Below are 19,646 nucleotides of genomic sequence, written 5' to 3'. Positions count from 1 at the left end.
AAGTAAATGACAGTTTGTTCCCAAAAGCACAATTTCGTTGCTTTTCTCCCCCACTCCCCAGTATCATCAGAACATTTTAATCGTAATTAGTTAACCCTAAGAAAAACAGTAAACTCCCTACACACACACACACACACACACACAGAGAGAGAGAGCACGCGCGCGCGCGCGCAAGCGAGCTCTGAGGCCATCTAGCGGCCACATCTGTCACAGTTCCAGTCTCAAGGATAGATTCCACAAGCTGGCTAATTTTTTTTCCCCCAGATAGTCTTCTGTGCCCCTTCTGTGGGGTCCTATCTTAGAATGTGACTTATTTATTCTAGAACAAGGGAGAAAAAAATCAGTTACTGAATGATTCTCTATAACTGAATCCAACCTGAAAATCACATTTTTTAAAAACCAATCACATCTTCCGAGGACTAACACAAATTAACCGCATCCTAGAATGATGGCATGTGTGAGCTGAGGGGACCTTGGGGGTCATCTAGTTTCTCATCTCCATATTCACAAAGCCAAGCAAACAAGGGCCCAGAGAGCTGAGTGCCTGACTCATGGGTGCACAGCTGAGTTTAAGAAGAGCACTCAGCTCCATGGCCAGTGAGCTTTCTACCCAGCCCATCCATGAGTCCAGTAGTGTTACAAACCCCTTGGAGAAGGCTAACCAATTAACACCAGCCCTGGATCTTTATTTCCATTTGTGTGGTGCTTTCCTAGGAGGTGGACTTAATAAGCACGCTCCCTGTGCAAACTTCAAGTATTTTCTCACTGAAATGCTTCTCAGACGTGTCCCCTTTCCTTTGTCCTTTCACCTTTGTTGCAGTTCTCATGTTCTCTCTATGCAGCTACGACTCCAGCAGCATCCTGATGGCTCTTCCAGCTGGCCCGTTCTCCCGTGGCTCCTCCAGGTTCTCTAGCTAGTCCTCTTAAAGCAATCTTTCTAAACCAGGTTCTCAGCATAATACCCTTTTTCTCAAAACTTATAGTTCTGCTCTGCTGCCTGTAACTTCTAAGCAGGGTGCCCAAGTCTTTCACAGTTGGGCTCAACCTGTTTTCTGACCTTCTCTTCTGGTTCTCCCTGTGTAACCCAGTGCTAGGGGCGTGAGCCCGGGCTCCACAATGCATGCCACCCAGACCCTGGGAAGTCACCTTCTGGAGTCAGTACATGAGAACTTGTGAAGTATTTACTGGGGATCCTCCCATTCTACTTGAAGATGGGCACCAATGCACTCATAATTTTAATGCACTCTTTGAAGTCATGCTTTTCATTCACATGACAATAATATGGCCTCTGCCATTTAAGCAAATGGAAAATGCCATCAAGACAGAAGGTAGAGTTCCCTGGAGTATATCGTAAGTGAGAATAGCCAAAGCAAGAGAAAAGCTGCGTGACAATACTCACTGGAGTGAAGATGGGGACAAACGAATGAAGGGGAGATAACCCAAATATTCGACAGAATAAGAAAAATCAACAATGCACAGTGTAGTGATTAAAAGGAACGATTATGAAAAAATGCAGAAATATGCAAAAAGGTGGAAATGCAAAATAAATGCATATAAAAAATATGAGCATGCCTGCTGGTCAGGCCTGAGTAGTAAGACAGTGACCTAAAACGTGGTTCTGTTCTTAACGTAACTCAGTGATGTAGACCCAGGGGAACAACTGACTGCAGGCCCTCGCTACAGGTCTTAGTTGTTCGGACTGTGGCGGCATGATCCAGTGCATAGGCCCTGGACCTGAGTCTGGCAGGCCTGAGTCCTGGCTCTGCCACTCTCGAGTTGTGTGGCATGGGCAAGACACTTACCTTTCCTGGCCATAGGCAGTGTTTCTGTAAGAGGGCTGACGGGCCCCGGGGTGGTTTGTGAGGATTAAATAATAACTCACGTCAGATTCTTACACAGTCAAAGCTGCACAAAAGTGCGTTTCCCTGCAGTTACCTGGGGCACATGCTCTCATGCTTTTTCCCGAAACTTGTGATGGGAGTCACGGCCTCTAGCGCTGTCTGATTCAACTTGATGGCGACTGCCTGCAAAGCCACAATGCAGACATGCTCAGTCAGCCCCAGGAGGGGCGCTTACCTTGCACACCAAGAAAAGGGCTGGGTACAGGCAGCTGCTCGTTACCTCTGGGTTGTCAGTCAGGTAGATCTGTCTGGAGATGTTGTTTATTGCACATATCCACTGTGGAGGACATTGAAAACACACTGTGAGTCCCAAAGTCACCCACTGCACTAGCAAAGAAGTGAAACAAACCAAGTCGTTACCTCGTCATTCTCCTTTCTGCTCTCTGCCTGGAGGGTTATTCCCCTGGAATAAAATGCATCTGAGTAAGAGCTTGCTGATCTTAATGACTGAGGCTTAGTCTACATAAACTGAACTCATCTGGGTGCCGAAGGGAAAGGGCCAAGGCCACATGATGGGAAGGAAAGAAAACGGGCTCCCGGTCTGGCTGTGCTAGTTCGTGACACAGAGCTGGCCAGTCACTTCCTGTTGCTGGGCCTCAGCTTCCTCAGCTATAAATTGAGAAGGGTGGACTCAGACCTTCTAGCCCAAGTCTGACCCATTCCTGTTGACTTCGATTAGATTATCCTAGGCAACCAGGGTGCTTGCCCAGTCACTCCTCCAGCCAAACCCAAAGCACCTGCTCCATTCTTTTCCAGGAACTGGAAACTCTGCATGTAGAAGGCCAAGGCACATGATAAAAACAACGTTGCCCTGTCCCTGTGGGGGCTGTCATGCTTTCAGAGGATTCCCCATCTGTCCTGCTCCCCACGTCATCTATGGAGGTGGGGAACACAGAGCCTGTCCCTGTTTTATAACTGAAGAAACAGCCCAGAGAGGGGAAGTAGCTGCATGGGACCGTGCCTAGCATCAGGCATCTTCATTCCTCGGTCATCTTCCATCACCGAGGGAGGAAGTACGGTGTCTGAAACTGCCCTGCCAATCTGGAAGAAGAGACATTCAACCCTATGCCTACACTACTCCCTCCTCCCAGCCTAAACACTCCATGTTAAAAAAAAACCTTAGAACCCAACATCGACAGCACACATAAGCAGAGCACTCTGACTGAAGGACGGCCCTCATCTCCTTCAGGCGAACCCTGCAGCATCTGTGGGGCGCTGAACTTGTTGGAGTACAATGTGGAAGCCACTGCTCCAAGTGACAGGAGCGCCCCTGGGATGGGATCCACGTGAAGGACTGTGAGGCACTTTGAAGAGTATGACCTCTTGTGGGTCCCTGAGGTGTAAGGGATTCTGTGGGAACAGCTTGTTAACACATGACACTGCTGCAGCCTGTGTTGTCCCATCTCCTGTTTCAACTGCAAGGACTGGCTCCTCAGGGTCTTCCTTACCCACAATCCTTTTCCTGCCCCACTGTATTGTTTAGAAACAGGTTAGGAGTAGTTGCAGTCCCTCTCTGATAATCTATGCTGACAAACACCTATTTCTATTGCTAAATTACACACACAGGTCATTTATCTCCCAAAGCCACAAACCCTCATGAAGATCCTTAAATAAGGCAGGTTGGACCTCATACGGCCATGTGTGCTTGCTTACAGAGAACATAAAACCACACCCCTGAAAGGTCAGCAGTACCACGGCCTTGCCCTTGCAGGACTGGCACGTAAGAATGAGCAAGCTCTTGGCAGGGGTGGAGTCACTACACTTGGTCCCTTAAGCAGAGCCCGTGAGGCATACGATTTTCCATTTGGAGTGGTGATCTGGAAGCAGTATCGTCGGTCTTCACAGTCCACCGCCATCACTGAGCAGTTGTCCAGATCCTGGATCAAACCGCCGGCCACGGCTCCCCTGGGCTGACACATGAGGTTCCCGCCTTGGGTGAAGAAGTACAGTCGCTCCCAGGTGGTGGTGACCAGGCCTGTTTTACTGCAGAAATGGTGTTTTGAAAAAGTCCATTAGTACTGGTCCTACTACCTCTTTATGGGTATTGGTGGCATTTTAGAAATGCTTCTTCATAGTAAAAGGACATTGCTTTGAAAATAATTTAGGTGACTGAGCCTACATGACCCTTGGACCAGAAGAACTAGATAGTGTCTGACTATCACTGCCAGTCACTCAAAAAGGGATTAAAATAGAAGATCTGGGTAAACTGGAGGAACTCTGGTGGCATAGTGCCTAAGGCATTAAACTGCTATCCAGAAGGCTGGCGGTTCAAACCCCACAGCCGTTCCTCAGAAGGAAGGTTGAGCAATCTACGTTTGTAGTGTTATCACCTCGGGAACCCAAGGAGGGGTCGCTATGAGTCGGATCTGACTCACAGGCTGTTTGTGTGCTGTGGGCTGGATAGAATGGGAGAAAAATGTGGAAGAAAACTCAAAATCTTAAAAAAGGACCAGACTTACTGGTCTGGTAGAGACAGGTGAAACCCTCAATACTATGGCCCTGAGTCACCCTTCAGGCCTGGAACTGAACCCACTCCTGTGGCTTCCAGCTAAATGACAGGCAAACACCAGGTGGGGACACTCCTTAGAACAGCCAGCCATGGGAGATCAGAAGAGCAGTATTTGCACAGGGAGATAGCTGAGTGGGCAGGAATGCAAAGGAAAGAAGGACGCAGGGAAAAGGTAACCACAGGGAGGAAGTGGGAAGAGAACTGTTACATTGTGGGAATTGCAATCAATGTCATAAAACAAAATATGAACTGTTGAATGGAAAATGAATTTGCTCTGTAAACTTTCACCCAAACCACAGTTTAAAATAAATAAATAAATAATTTGAGTGAAAAGACTTGCAGAAGAGGGACATTTTATCTTGACTCATCCGGGAGACAAGGGCTCTGCTCATGTGGGAAATGCCGGCCTCAGAGCAACTCCAGATGTGTGGGCAGGATACCCCACTGCAGCCACACTCCGGCTTCTAAAGCCAATCATCTGGAACCAGAATTAGTCCATCCCCATTAAGAGGACCCTCTCTGGGACCGGAGCTGAACTCCTCTCAATCTAGAGTCAGCAGGGTCCCCTCAGCCCCCTCCTCCCAATCCTGGGCTCTCTCCAGGTTGGGTTTGGCTCAAACTGGAGATTATTTTTGTTTCATGGCTGCTTACAGGGGGAAATCCAGTTCCTGGCAAATGATACCTAGCCTGGCAGGACTGAAGGGGAACACTTAGCTTGTTGTTGTTATGTGCCGTTGAGTCAGACCCAACTCATAGTGGCCCCTTCTTGGGTTTCCGAGCTGGTATCACTACAGAAGTAGATTGCTCTGTCTTCCTTCCATGGAATGGATGGTGGGTTTGAACCACCAGCCTTCTGGTTACCAGTCAAATGCCTTAGGCACTACACCACCAGAGATCCTTACACTTAGCTTAAGAGCTCAAAAAGTATATAGACCTCTACTGAATTCCACACCCCAGCCAGAAAATGGCTCTCAATTCCTCTTCATATATCCTGTGCTTGGGGGATATCAAATAAATTAACTTGATTCAATACGTACTGAGTAGCAACTATGTAAGACATTGGGTTTCCTGCTTCAATAATTAAAAAATATGGCAATAGCTAATACTTGAGGGCTTTCCACCTGCTAGAAAGCCATTCATTTAATTCTTGTAGCAACTTTATGCAGGGGGTGCAATTATTAGGTCCATTTGGCAGATGATGAAATCAGGCTTGGCCCAGCCATGGTGTCTGATTCCAAAGTCAGTGCTCCTCACCTCCACACTGGACAATATCCTCTCTCTGTTCTGAAGAGTAATTAAACCTAATCACTCTTTTAACTTAAAATGGACATTTTAAGATCCTGGTTAGATGTGCAATTCCCGTGTATGAATCTAAACACATCTACAAGCTCCAGCCCTCACTCTTGCTTCAGTGGTTGGTCTCCATGAATTGCTTTCACCTGTGACACGGTGCAAGGTGAGGGGCGGGGAAGGAACTCCCAGTGGTCCAGGAGAACCACAGCTAAGAATGGCCTATTTACAACCAGCCAGTGACCACGGGTGGGTGGCCGGCAGTGGCCTGCAGTCCACGGCACTGGGTACTCACTCATCCCCCAGGCCTTTGTGCAGCGTGGATGCCAGGCCTGCCTCAGAGGCACCCTGTGTCCAGGCAGGAGTGGTGCTGTGCTGGGGGTTCTTGCCCCTCTCCCCACCCCCGCCCAGAGGCTTTAAAGGGGCACAGAGAGGTTGCTTCTGGCCAGGGTTAGGGGGAGCAGATTTCAGGGAAAGAGGTAGGCAATGCCTTCTCACTTTCTGAGATTCAGGTAGCCAGCCTTCTGGATGAGGTTCCTGTTGATCTGAGGTGCAGCGACATCGAAGTCTGGGGTGTAAACAGACTCATCAAGAGAAAGTAATTCTTGCTGGGACACCCGCATCTTTTCTGCTTCGGCTTCCAGTTCCACCTGGATGCTTAAGATAGAGGGCATCAGGTCGGTCACTGGCCACCGGCAAAGCCTCACGCCGCTCCCCACCCACAGGCAGAGCAGAGCAGCTCCGGGCGCTGCCGAGGTGGCTGCTGCCTCCTGCGCGGCTACAACCCTCTGCCCTCAACTCGGCCCCCAGAGCTGCAAGGTCAGAGGGGAGCAATCCTGTGTTACCGGGAGCATTCACATGACTGCCGTGTGAAAACAGAGCACGGGGGACCACTGGTTTATGCCAGAACCCAGCCACACAGCCTCTCGGCTGACAAAGTGGTATCCGTGCTCAGAACCACGGGGGCGAGTTGCAGGCATTCTGACCAGCCTGTCCTCAGGTCACGTGTGTGGGCAGCCTGTGAAAGTGCCACGAGGGAAAGCGTGAAGCAGCACTCGTTGCGGCCCACCTCTTGGTTTAGGCAGAGTGGTGGATGGCCACCGGAGGCAGGAAAGACCAGGAAGTGGCACCAACGGGCAACAACAAAGCTGACGGCAACACTTCTCCTACGAGAGCCATAAAACTGCCCCAGACACACAGGCAAGTTGGCCCAGGGTCCAGAGCATTGCACGCTGGGCAAGTGGGTTCACTTCCATGCTCTGGGGTGTCAGCCCCTGGCTCTCCTGTGCTGAGGCGTGGATAACCAGGAAGCTTCAGCTTGAAATAAGCAGCTGTTCTTTTCCCCATAAAGTGAGGCCCTAACAGGCCACTCCACCCAGTGGTGACAGCCCTGGTTATAAAGTCCTGAACACAGTCTGCCCAAAGTGGCCCATCCCTGTGAGAAAACAAATGTTAGAGACGTCTCCACTGAGTTAAAGGAGGGAAGACAGAGTCACAGATGTTAGAGTCAGAAGGCCCCCGGGGGCCAGCTTGTCCAGCACTTCTCTGCACAGCGCTCTGCAGTTGAGGGAGCTGTCTCCTCTCTGCCTAGCGTGTCTGCCTGGAGAGGCACAATGTAACTGCAGCTTGATGTGAGCAGTCCAAGTGAGTTTTGGCTTTTCTGACACTAGGCAGACTGACTTGGGGCTCTACCGCTGGTAGCCTTAGCAGAGGCAAGCTGGAGAACAAACCCCATTAGCTTCACCCGCTTGTCACTGCCAAGGTTGGAAGAATGGAACAGAGAAACAGGTTCAGCAGGGTGAGGAGGGAGCCAAAAGTTGGCCACACTACTTAGATTCTTAACCTTTGATAGGTGACAAACCCCATCTGAGGATTCGATGAAAGGTAAGGACTGTCTCCCCAGAAAAACACATATGTATCAAGTGACATTTTGAATATAATTTATGATTTCAGACAGTTTATAGATACTGTCCCTTCCCATCCCCCACTCCATAGAGATCTCAGGTTCAAAACCGTCACTAGCTAATTTGAGGCTCCCAGGAGCTAAAGGAACACGGTAGAAAAGTGACTGTTTCAGTATTCTTTATTAATGGACGGTGGGGTGTTTGTGCCCACGTGTTTGAGAAGCCACCATGGACACTTTCTGCAGTCTCAAGCCTCAAAAAGTTCTAAAAAGCATGTTTCATTTACTTAGAAAAACACACACACAATAGGAGGACATGCTAAGAACACAGGTGGGAACATAGGCTGTGGAGTTAGAGACTGCAAAGAAAACCTCAGTTCTGTGGGGGGGCTGGCAACAGAGTGCCTCCCTGGACCGGGGCTCATCGTGAGTGCAGCAGGGCACAGCCCTCTCAGGCGGAGCGGACCTCACAGCTCAGGGCCAGCCCTGAATCCTGTCCTGACTCTGCTGGCTGATAAAGCATGGCAGTGGGGCAGCAAAGCCAGCTCCCAGTGTGGAGAAGAGTGGCTCCCCAATAGGAAATTTACGCAAGAAAGTTAGAATCCCCCCCACTGAATCAAGGGGCTGTCTGTGCACCGGCCTGCTGTCTGCTGCCTTGTAGCCAAATGCACCTGTCAGGCCCAGAGAGACTATTGTGCAGTCTGGCTAGGGAGCTCAGGCTGATCCAATAATGGCTCATGAAGATGCTGACAAGGGGAGAAGACAGGCCTGGGGGTGTCCACGGTGGCATCTCAAAACCATGGGCACAGATGTCCTACTGTCTGTTAATACATCTAGTCTGTGTGGGGGGGGGACATGATGCATAGAAACACGGAATGCCATGGAGTTCTGAGAGTTAAAGTAGGATGAGAAAGGCAGACAGGGAAAGATAGGTACTGTTAGGAAGTGACCATTTAATGGGCTCTCTTATTTTACTTTGTCCCTAAAGGTAACTGTTTAAGGGCTAAAAATAAAACAAAAATGCAAGAAACCGAAATGGTATTTCATGGTGTGTATAACTGGAAGCCTGCCCTGCATCGCTCACTGCTGCCAACTATCCGGAAAAACAGCAGCTCAGTGACTTTCACAAAGAATCGGTGCCCTTGTGAACCGCCGCTCTCCGCTCATGTGGGTCATGAATGTTCAGCCCTGACTTTTCTGGGGATTCTTTCTGTACTCTCAGAAAATTTCAGGCAGCTGTTTGCCTACATAAATCCCACTGCATGGCCTCCAGAGAGCATTTTAAAATGCAATGTGACCAATACAGTCAGCAACCTTCTCTTCATTTTTCTGCATGGAATACAATTCTAAACGACTCTTTCCATTTTTTACATTTATTTATCAAGTATATCAACAGAACAGCTTATTTCTGTTCTCCAGAAATCAGGAAAAGTGCTCAAGGACCCACACGAATGAGCTCTTCACGAAATAAGCAGGGTGCTGGGTGCCTGTGAACCTCCTGGCTCCCTCTCCCGGAAGCTATGACCGGAAGCAGGGGGAGCCAGAGAGGCCACGGCTCCATTCAGTGTGGGCAGGATGGTCCAGGAGAGTGATGCTGGAGCTTTTAAAGTACGTATTTGCAAGGCTTAACTGTAGTTTGTTAATTCCAAAAAAGCTTTAAAACCTTGCTTATATGTTATATTGTATTAATGTGATAGTTAGTTTCCAGGAAAGTTTTAGCAATTCTGGCTATTAGTCCCATCAGTTCTCTCTGTCTCTCTCTCTCTCTCTCTCTCACACACACACACACACACACACAAGCTAAGAGCTCTTTTAAATCCACCACCAATCACACTGGACTTACATGCTTGTAACATGTGAAACTTGAAAGTTAACCAAAGCAGGTCTTAAGGACAGGGACATGAGCTTAGGGACGTATGTCTGTTTTACTGTGACTTAGCTTGTAATGCTCGGATAGGGCCCCACCCAGTCCAGAACTGCAGAAATCGCGATCCTCAACAGGGGGCCGCAGCTGAGGTGAGAGGGTGGCTTCTGAGAATCAGTGGAGTAGACAGGGGCTCTGGCAACCCTCTGCAGTCAGCAGCCCCCCCTGCTTCCCAGAGAGGCTGACTCAGCAGGAGGCAAAACACACCCAAGATCCAAGCTGGGAGCAGCATTACCTTTGAATCATGTCTGCAGTGGAGGATAATAAGCTGTCCATGCTTTTGGAAAACATCTCTGCTCCCTTCTTAAAAAAGTTAATCTGTAAGATACAATGATGATATTCTGAAAATCACCTTAGAAAGTTATCAGTGAATTAACTCAATGTGAGACTGACGGTATGAGGCAGTCGACACTGGCTGACTGGCCCTTCTTGCCCGCGGTGCCTGGTGCACCTCCAGCAACCACGCCGGGTGGTTGTTCCCCAGGACCCACTTACAGCTCTAAGACGAGGTAATGACAGGGAGACCTGGCTATCTTGTTGAAAGGCTGTAAGCATCAGGAATGATACAGAAGTTCTTGGTACACAGTAGATGCTTCAATAAATAAGTATTGTTGGTAAGTATTTTTGTTATTATCAGATTGTTGAAGGCCTAGAGAAGCCATCTCGTTGAGAAACTGCAGAAGTGTAACAAATAAACAGCTATGATTAGGGCAGGATTAATTTCCCATCTTTCTTCTCCCTCTCCCGCCTTCTGGGCTGTTCTCTTTTCTTACACATCCCTGAGAGCATGTGATGTAAGCCCACTGCCCATTTTTAGCTGAGAACTGTGGTTTATGGAGTGAGACACCCTGAGAAAAGAGACACCAAGCAACCAAGATAAGAAACGGGGGCATCTCCGGCCAAGAGGCCTGAGTGTTCCCAGTCCCACACTTCCCCCTCCTCTAGAGTTAATCTTCCTGGATAAGCACGAAGAGTTAACAAAACAATTCTGACTGAGGCAGGTTTGTATCACTGACCAGAGTGACAGAAAGTTCACAAGAAAGGACTCGTCCTGATAACAAGAAGACATTACCAGCATTCCTCAAGACTCCCACCCCTCAGCCAAATTCCCTTTAAAAACTCTAACCTTTTCTCAGCTCAGGGAGAGAGACTTTTCAGAGAAATGATTCTATCTCTTTGGGTATAGATACTCGATAAATTATTTTGCTCTCCCACTTCAACCTGTTGTGGTAATTAGCTCTCCGTGACATGAGGCAAGGATCTTCTTGTTCCTACAAGGTTTTTACCTGGGTGAGTTTTAGATAACAATTTTCTTGAAGGAAAAGATTAAGTCTTATTCACCTTTGTATCCCAGGTGCTAAATCAGGGTGTGACAAATGACAGCCTTACGCACAGCACCGGCAAGAAAGTGAGCAGCTCCAGATGCAGTACAGCATCAGGCTCTCAGAGAAACCAACCCTACCCTGAAGGCCACCATCTGACCCCTCACTGGCCACACAGATGCTGAACACAGGCTGGGATACTGCACAGGGAAAACGGGGCTAAAGACCCTAGAAAGCCTCTTCCAACCCTGGCATCAAATTACAGGAGCTCTAGTAGTGTAGTGCCTAAGGCACTTGACTGCTAACCAGAAGGCCAGTGGTTCAAACCCACCAGCCACTCCTTGGAAGAAAGGTTGGGCAATCTACTTCTGTAGTGATACTGCCTCAGAAACCCAAGGAAGGGTTGCTGTGAGTTGGGTTTGACTCAATGGCACATAACAACAACAACATATATGTAAAAAAAGGAGCTCTGGTAGCACAGTGCCTAAGGCATCTGACTGCTAACCAGAGCTGGTGGTTCAAACCCACTAGCCACTCTGCAGAAGCAAGACTGGGCAATCTACTTTCATAAAGATTTACAGCCTCGGAAACCCAGTGGGGGTCACTATGAGTTGGTATCAACTTGTTGGCTGTGTGTGTGTGTGTGTGTGTGTATGTAAAAAGGAGCCCTGCTAGTGCAGTGGTTAAAGTGCTCATTGCTAACCAAATGGTTGGTGATTCAAACCCACCAGCCATTCCAAGGAAGAAAGATATGGCAGTCTACTTCTGTAAAGATTACAGCCTTGGAAGCCCTATGGGGCAGAACTGACCTGACAGCACTTGGTATGTACTTAAAGGATGCAATCCAGCCCAAGTACTATGTAGGGTCTCAGTACAAGGGACAGCCCTTCTTTTTTTCCAACATTCTGTGATGCCTTCTCTGTCCATGGAAGTGTGGCTTCTAAGAGGCCTGAGGCCTATACCGTTTGAAAACAAAACTGCAGATACTGGCTTCTGGGTGCCACCAACGGAATTCCTTACTTCCTGTGACTCCTGTCCATCAGTTCCCAGACAGTCTGGGCCCTCTGCCAGACATCACAGGCAGGGGATGGGAACGCAAGGAAGGAGGACATTTCTCTGTATTTCTAATATCTGCTATCATTTCACCCTGAAAAGTTCAAGTTTCTATTTCTCCTTATGGCCTTGGCTTAAAATAATGAGAACAGGTGATGTGTATGAACTGCTGCATTTCACCACCCGAGTGCTGAGAGGGACAACCGCCTGAGGCATGAAAAGAGAGAGGAAACCCTGAGCTTGGACGTGGGGCTACTGAGGCATTACCCCAGCCCATCCGTCTTCCCATCCGTGTGATGGGGAAGTAGACCCTGCCCTGGGTTGTGGGATACGCAGATCTACCTTTTGCTCCAAGGAGGCCTGTAGATGTTACCAGCACCGTGCTGGCTTCCTTACACTTGTTCTCCAGACTCCCTGGGGCAGGATATACACGGTGTCCTTCATTTTCAGTCTATAAACAGACGGCAATTATGACTTCATCTCACGTACTTTGGACACATTATCAGGAGGGACCAGTCCCTGCAGAAGGGCGTCACGGTTGGTAAAGGAGAGGGTCAGGGAAAAAGAGGAAGCCCCTCCGTGAGGAGGACTGACACAGAGGCTACAACAATGGGCTCAAACACAACAGTGATTACAAGGACAGCGCAGGACCATGCAATGTTTCATTCTGTTGTGCGCAGGGTCACCATGAGTCAGAACCAACTCGACAGCACCTAACTGCAACAATGCAAGCAGGCCCAGGGTGGTGCAAATGGTTACTGCACCAGGCTGCTAACGGGAAGGCCGGAGGTTTGAGTGCCCCCAGAGGCATCTCAGAGGGAAACTCTGGCAGGAAATCCCTCCTTCCCGAGGAGGAGCACAGTCTGCTCTTCACACGTGGGGTCTCCATGAGGCAGCGCTGACTAGGTGGCCACTGGCTTTTTTTAACTGTGTATTGTGATTTGGGTGAATGTGTACAGAGCACATTTGTTTCCCATTCAACAGTTCATACTCATTTTGTTTCATGACATGGACTGCAATCTCCACAATGCACCTTCTCCCTGTGTCCTCCTTTCCTGTGCATTCCTGCCATCGAAGCAGCAACCAGTTTTTGAATGCAAGGTAGTATGTGCAGGGGGATGTTCTAGCCCCACGATCTCGAATCACACATAAATATCAAAGTCTGTTAAATGGGTATTTTGTGTAGTGGCTTCTACTCTCTCTCCCTCCCCTCCCTGAACTCCTCTGGAATTTATACTGTACATCCACATCCACTCATACTGTTCTGTAAGTTCCTAGGGCGAGGGTTCACATCAGCCCTGAGAGAACGTCTGATGAATGAATAAGGGGAAGGAAAGGAGAAGGCAGTGGCTTCTGCAGCCACTTTGTGCAGTAGTTGTCCCATATGCACAACACAAGGCTGCGTTTTGTGCTCCTTATGCACACATGACAAGGCCTGTTTGTCTGAAAGCGTGAGGACTGCATCACAATTTAAGCGAAAACTTATTGAGCAAGGCTCAGAGAAGGCAGTAATGGTGTCTGTGCATCTCCACGAAGGCGGCCGGTACCGAGCAGCTTGACTCACTGGGACGTCATTCGCACTGTGCCTCAGTGAACAGCAGGAGGACAGTGGTCAGACAACCATCAGCTAACAGTGCTGACGCTCAGAAACACTGATTTAAAAGGGCTTATCAGACCGAAGGAGAGCAAATTCTTCTGACCCATCCAAAAGACCCTGGGTACCGAACAATAAACCTGTCTGAGAGAAAGAGTTATAGCTGTCATTAGGACTAAGAAACCTGTATGGTAAGGAATGACTTGGTCCTGTGCCTGCAAACTGGCTGTTTTTCTTGTGAAAAATAGAATGTGCCATTCCCAGTCCTTGAAACTGATGCTGCTGATACCCAGTAACGACAGGGTGCTTGTTCTGGTTTCCAAGACAATGGGGCTGTGTTTATGCTCCTGCATCCACTGTCTCCCCTCTGCCCTGATGCCAGCAGCAGTCACCTGAAAGTCGAGGCTGGCAGAAGGGGTGTCTTCCTTAGCCACAGAGCACAGGAAAGCAGTGGCCATCAAGCTGTGTAGTCCATCCCATTGGCTTTGGGAGGGCTCTCCTCTAAGCAAACAAATTCCCCAAGCCCATCAGGCCTGCAGCAGTTCATCTTTCTCAGACAGGCGGGCTACTGTGCTAGAACCCATCTCCCTGGACCTGGGCCCTTTACCTAAGCAGGGATCACATGCATCAAAGACAGGGACTGTCAGCCATGGGAGGGCAGATGCGACAAAGTGTACTGAGGAGAACAAAGGGAATGCTGGCATCTTCTAATGAAACTCAACCACCAGCCAAAGCTCAAGGCACGGTACTTAACGAAGGAGGAAGTGAGTGCATGCCTGTGGGTACTGATACCCAGCAGGAGGAAGCTGGGAGGCTCCCAGGATTGGCTCAGGCTGAAGCTCACAGCTAGACAGACAATGCTGGTTTGTTGTCTCCTTTGCTTTAACCCAGCTTTACTCAGACCATAAGGAGCTCTCTCTGGTGGCGCAGTGCCTAAGGCATCTGACTGCTAACCAGACGGTTGGTGGTTCAAACCCACCAGCCACTCTGCGGAAGGAAGACTGGGCAATCTATTTCTGTAAAGATTTACCACCTCGGGAAACCTAAAGGGAGTTGCTATGAGTCAAAATTGACGTGATGGCATTAAGTTTGGTGTTTGGTTTTACTCAGACCACACAGAAAGATTATACTGTATTGTTCCACTTACATTTTCTGTCTGATGGCAAAAATGGACTGCTAACCAGAAGGATGGTGGTTCAAACCCACCAGCCAGTCTTCAGAAGGAGGACTGGGCAATCTACTTCCAAGGCAGTAGTGATACTGCCTCGGAAACCTAAGGAGGGGTCGCTATGAGGCAGATCCGACTAGATGGGAAGTGAGTTTGGTTTGGTTTTGGTCCTCACTATTCAACAATTTAACAAACACATTAAGAAAAAGGACAACTGAGTTTGGCTTTTAAAAGATCATACCTTGTCCCTCTTTTCCCTAAATGAAAGGACTTTTTTTTTTTTTTTAAACAAATGTATTTTCAAAACGTATTAGAAAACTATTGGATGCTCACAAACGGAGGCTTTTTAAAAGCTGGTGATTCTTTTTTTCTTATCGACATTTTGCCTTCTCACATCCTAGATCATCAGCTGAAAGAAGATTCCAGGTGCATTTTTCATATGCAAAGTGAGGTTCTGGAGTTAACACAGTGGAGCCAATGCAGGGCAGGGATGGAAAGGGTCAAGGCGGTGCCATTAACCTCACTTTCAGACACATTTTTATCCTCACCATGCTGGTTAAGCCCCTGTTCTTAAACTGGAGCCTCTTTTAAGATAAATATTCAGTAGACCACCTAAAATGGGGAAAGAGGCCAAATAAATACTCTGAGAACTGAGAAGACAGCAAGGAGCAGTGGCCACATTTCCCCGTACTTCAGACATTAAGGTGCTGACAATGACCTCAGCACCACAACATCTGAGAAGAATCGGCTGAGGTTGGGTCTTACAACACAGACTGGCACAGCCTTTGCAGAATCCAAGGTCGGAGCCTCCCTGCACTAACCTGAGTAGTAAGCTGCTTCCAAGAAAACTGGGCCAGGCCTGCTTTTCCTCTGGATCAAAAACAAAGGGCCATGTAGGCTCCTCGCCCAGGGAGGCTTGGGATGCAGGCCATCACTTCCTGAACATACGGCCCAACAAGCCCGGTTAAGATGACCCAGCTCATCTGGCAGCTCTCCCAGTGCTGAACCGTGGAAGGTTCCCGGGGAGGGTGTGCATGTGTGCCTTTTCCCAGGTGACTTCTCAGCACCCTGTCAGGCTGTTCTCCACAGCTGGCTGAGGTCTCAGGCCTACCTGGCCATGGGCAAAGCCCATCATGGGCTCCATCATGGCTATCCGCTTTCGGTACTGCAGTGCATTGAGGGCACAGTAGTACTGCAGGGAGGAGAGGTGCTGCTTCCGCCGGGCAGCTGCCACCTCTTTCACCACCTCAGTCTTCACCTGGTGAGAAGGTGAAAGGAAAACTTCAGTTGTCTGATATTAGGAGACTATTCCGTGTGAGGTTGCAACTTGAAAACATGCCTGACTGCTCATGAGGACTACATTCATGGCAATAAAATAAAAAATGAAAAGGGAAGGTTCCACAACTCCATGAAAAAAAAAAAGAAGTGAAAGAGTTAAAGAAAGAAAAAGTGTCAAACTAATAATATTTCAGTGAAGTGAGGCCAACACTCTCTGCCTGTGGAAGTACAAAGTATTATCATCAACATGGCAGGAGGCATCAACAGTCACCACCACCTGGGTTCACTCAGAAGAGGGAACCTAAAATATTCCTAAAATAGTTACCTAAAATATTCATGTCACAGAAGAAAAAGTACATACATAGAAAAAGTACATACATGAAAATACTAAATAGTATCTACAGGAGCAAAAAAACCCTAGAAAGCATGGTTTAAAGAATCAGCGTCAAATGTGAGTTAAACATTTATCTCAAGTAGACACACGCCCTGGAGAGAACAATCATGGGAGAAGGAAGGGCTGCTTATGCACAGGGAGATAGCTCAGGGTGCAGAAGAGTATGAAGGGATGGACACTGGGAGGAGGTAACTATGGGGAGGAAGTGGGAGGGGATCTGCTGCATTGTAAAGTTTGGTCAATGACATGAGACAAAGTATATGTGAACTGCTGTATGAAAAGTGAATTTACTCTGTAAATCTTCACCCAAATCCTAAAAAAAAAAAAAAAAAAAAAGGAATCAGCGTCAACTCCAAAGGCATGGAGCTCAAGTGACCTATGTGGATAACCACCCACGGCACCAAGTGCAAGTTAAAATCATTGTGTGATTAATTATAACACCAAGCTGAGTTTAATAAACCAGTTAGGACAGAGAAGTGGAGGTCTGGGTTTGAGACTCAGAATAAATAATAAAGACCATGCATAGAGAAAAAAAGGGAAGACAAAAAAAATCCAGACACTCTTAATGCCATGGATTCATAACAGGAAGACACAAAAGGAGCTTTAGTAAATGAAGTAGAAGTAGCATACAAACAATTTTTACCTTTTCATTCTCCTTTTTTTTAGGAAGTCTGCTATATTTTGCCATTGAGAGGTCATGCTCTAAAAATGAAGGTACATTTTAGCACCCAGACAGGTTGAAAAGCAAGAGCATTCATTTAGCTCCTCCTCCCAACCCACACATATTGTTGTTGTTTGTCATTGAGTTGATTCAAACTCATGGCGACCCCATGTCCCTGGGTCGCACAAACAGTTAAGTGCTAGACTAACCGAAAGGTAAGGGGTTCAAACCCACCCGGAGGCACTTTGGAAAATAGGCCTGGTGATCTACTTCCAGAAGGTTACAGTCTTGAAAATCCTATGGAGCAATTCTACTCTGCACACATGGGGTCACTAGGAGTCACCCTACACTAAACCCACACACATATTCAATCCACACAGGATATCAAGAGTAGAGAAGAAGATGCCTACCATTGCTGGCGAGTCCAAAAAGATCCTTTAAAGTGCTTACTTCTGAAAAGAGAAAGGGGAACATCTTAGATCAAAGAAAAGTAAAACATGCCAACCCAGAGCTCTGTGCTTTCCCCAAAAAATAAAAGTATATGCATGGAAGAGGAAAGGCCAGCCAACACGCCCCCCTCTCAGTCTGCTCCCCTGGGGCCCTGGGAATACTGTTCTCCCTGGAGCTGTGACCTCAGGAGCACCCCACGCTGACCTCAGGAGCCTATCAGCCAGCCTGCCGACGGAGCCCTTCCTCTCTGACAGAGCTTGGGACCTGCAGCAACACTGGTGCTCTGGGGCGAGGGCTGGACTGCGGGCCAGCCAGGCACTTTTCATGGGGACTGAGTGTAAAAACTTAAGTTCTGATTCTTCAACCCCAAAGTAAAGTGTCTTATATATCTTTCTTCAGAATGCCCTGCCATTTTAATACCTGACTTATTCAAGTTATCACTGATAAAGAATATGGGGTTCTCATATTAATGAAAACATTTGGAGTGCTCTAGTGCACTGTACTTGCTACAAGTCAACAGCAGTAACTAGGATCCAATATGGGTGCCACACCCATGGTACACAGGGAAGGCTAACAAAGGCCAAGCCTCCACCCTGGTCCCCTGATTGAAAAAGGAAATGTAAGCAATGACTGTATCCAAGAACAAAAACCTAAAGGTAGGAGATGATACCTAGAACAAAGTATTACTTTCTAGAATCCTAAAACAACCTACTTTTATTTTGTCAAATAAAGCCAAGTGTCTCCTGACATCGTCTTACACTGTTTTCCGTCTACCTCCTTCATTGCCTCCGGTTTTCAGGCCTCCCTTCACGTTATTCTCCCTCTCCCGACCCTGGGCTGCTGGCTCCTCTTTTCCTCCTGCACCTTTTCTCTCTCCCACCTTTTTCTCTCTGTTACAGCAGAGTTCTAGGTTTTTCAATAGCTTCCTTAATATCTCCTGGGTTCTCTCTACTCAGCTTGAGTAACTTGTATTAGTGGGTAAATGATGAAAAAGACAGTAAAATGTAAGAGAAAACATCACTGTCTAAGCATGGGGGGCTGCCAGATTCTAATTTGGTTCTGATGTTCACTTATGTGTGACCTAGTTCAAACACTTCAAATGGATGTCTTGGTGGCATCAGAAAAGGGTAATTTAATTAACATTCTCGTGAATATTAAGAAGTTTCTCTTTTTGCTATTAATAAATAGTTTTCCTCCTTCTTGAAAAAAAAAAAAAAAATACCAACACCCTGAGCAGCCAGCACTAACAGCTGAGTCCTACTGGAATAACAAAGGCCACCGTCACGAATGCAGTTGGGGGCACTCTCAGTCCTTCACCTACCTCCCATAAGCAAATCTGACAACAAAGATCTTAAAACAGAACAAAACAAAAAAACAAACTCACTGCCATCAAGTCGGATCTGACTCATAGCGACCCCTCTTTGGGTTTCTGAGGTGGTATCACTACAGAAGTAGATTGCCCAATCTTCCTTCCGACGAGTGGCTGGTGGGTTTGAACTGCCAGCCTTCTGGTTAACAGTCAAATGCTTTAGGCACTACACCACTAGAGCTCCTAACAAAGGTCTTAGGGGATGACTATTTTGTTTCTAAAAGATTTGGAGTTTGTTTTAAAAGTGAGATCCTCACACATTTCTAATGATTTTACTTGGAGAAAGTATCACCACATTTTTTTAAGTTCACCTAAAGACAGCATTACTTAAAAATGCACCCACTGAGGCTTTTAGTTAGTACTCATTGCCCAGCCTGCTGGTGTTGGGCAGGTTTTGTTCCATTAGCAGCACTTCACAGTCTTGCTTAATCAAGGGTTCTCTTTACACAAGCAAACTGATCTATTATATATTCTTTAGTTATCAAGTTTTAATGGTGTCAACATTGTCCTAGGGTAGAGTTCATGGCTCCCACGAGCCTCTGGTGACATCATCACAAGGAATCTCAAAGTGAGGAAAGTAGATCTTCATCTTTACGAGGTGCTCTTAGACTTACTGCGTCTTTTCTGCCTGAAAAAATTTTAAGGTGCCACGTAGGAGCTCTGGTAGCGTAGTGCCTAAGGCACTTGACTGCTAACCAGAAGGCTGGCGGTTCAAACCCACCAGCCACTCCTCGGAAGGAAGGTTGGACAATCCTACTTCTGTAGTGATACTGCCTTGGAAACCCAAGGAGGGGTCGCTATGAGTCGGGGCCAACTCGACGGCAAATAAC

General features: G+C 47.6%; 1 protein-coding gene across 1 annotated transcript in view; it reads right to left on the bottom strand.

The window, feature by feature from the left end:
- APPL2 (adaptor protein, phosphotyrosine interacting with PH domain and leucine zipper 2) overlaps positions 1 to 19,646 on the bottom strand; it is a 67,646-nt gene that overhangs the window by 7,520 nt on the left and 40,480 nt on the right. The window contains exons 6-14 of the mRNA XM_007948237.2: positions 17,408 to 17,449; positions 16,980 to 17,038; positions 15,776 to 15,922; positions 9,763 to 9,845; positions 6,199 to 6,357; positions 3,696 to 3,884; positions 2,262 to 2,304; positions 2,122 to 2,178; positions 1,936 to 2,024 (exon numbers count right to left, since the gene is read on the bottom strand). Of these exons, the coding sequence (XP_007946428.1) occupies positions 1,936 to 2,024; positions 2,122 to 2,178; positions 2,262 to 2,304; positions 3,696 to 3,884; positions 6,199 to 6,357; positions 9,763 to 9,845; positions 15,776 to 15,922; positions 16,980 to 17,038; positions 17,408 to 17,449 (868 nt within the window). The remainder of the gene's footprint in view (positions 1 to 1,935; positions 2,025 to 2,121; positions 2,179 to 2,261; positions 2,305 to 3,695; positions 3,885 to 6,198; positions 6,358 to 9,762; positions 9,846 to 15,775; positions 15,923 to 16,979; positions 17,039 to 17,407; positions 17,450 to 19,646) is intronic.

The sequence above is a fragment of the Orycteropus afer genome, unplaced genomic scaffold, assembly GCF_000298275.1.
Source record: "Orycteropus afer afer isolate SDZICR_OR568_19922 unplaced genomic scaffold, OryAfe1.0 scaffold00209, whole genome shotgun sequence".
Lineage (NCBI taxonomy): Eukaryota > Metazoa > Chordata > Mammalia > Tubulidentata > Orycteropodidae > Orycteropus > Orycteropus afer.
The sequence above is the reverse complement of the archived record's forward strand: the minus strand, read 5'-3'. Positions and strand labels throughout refer to the sequence as shown.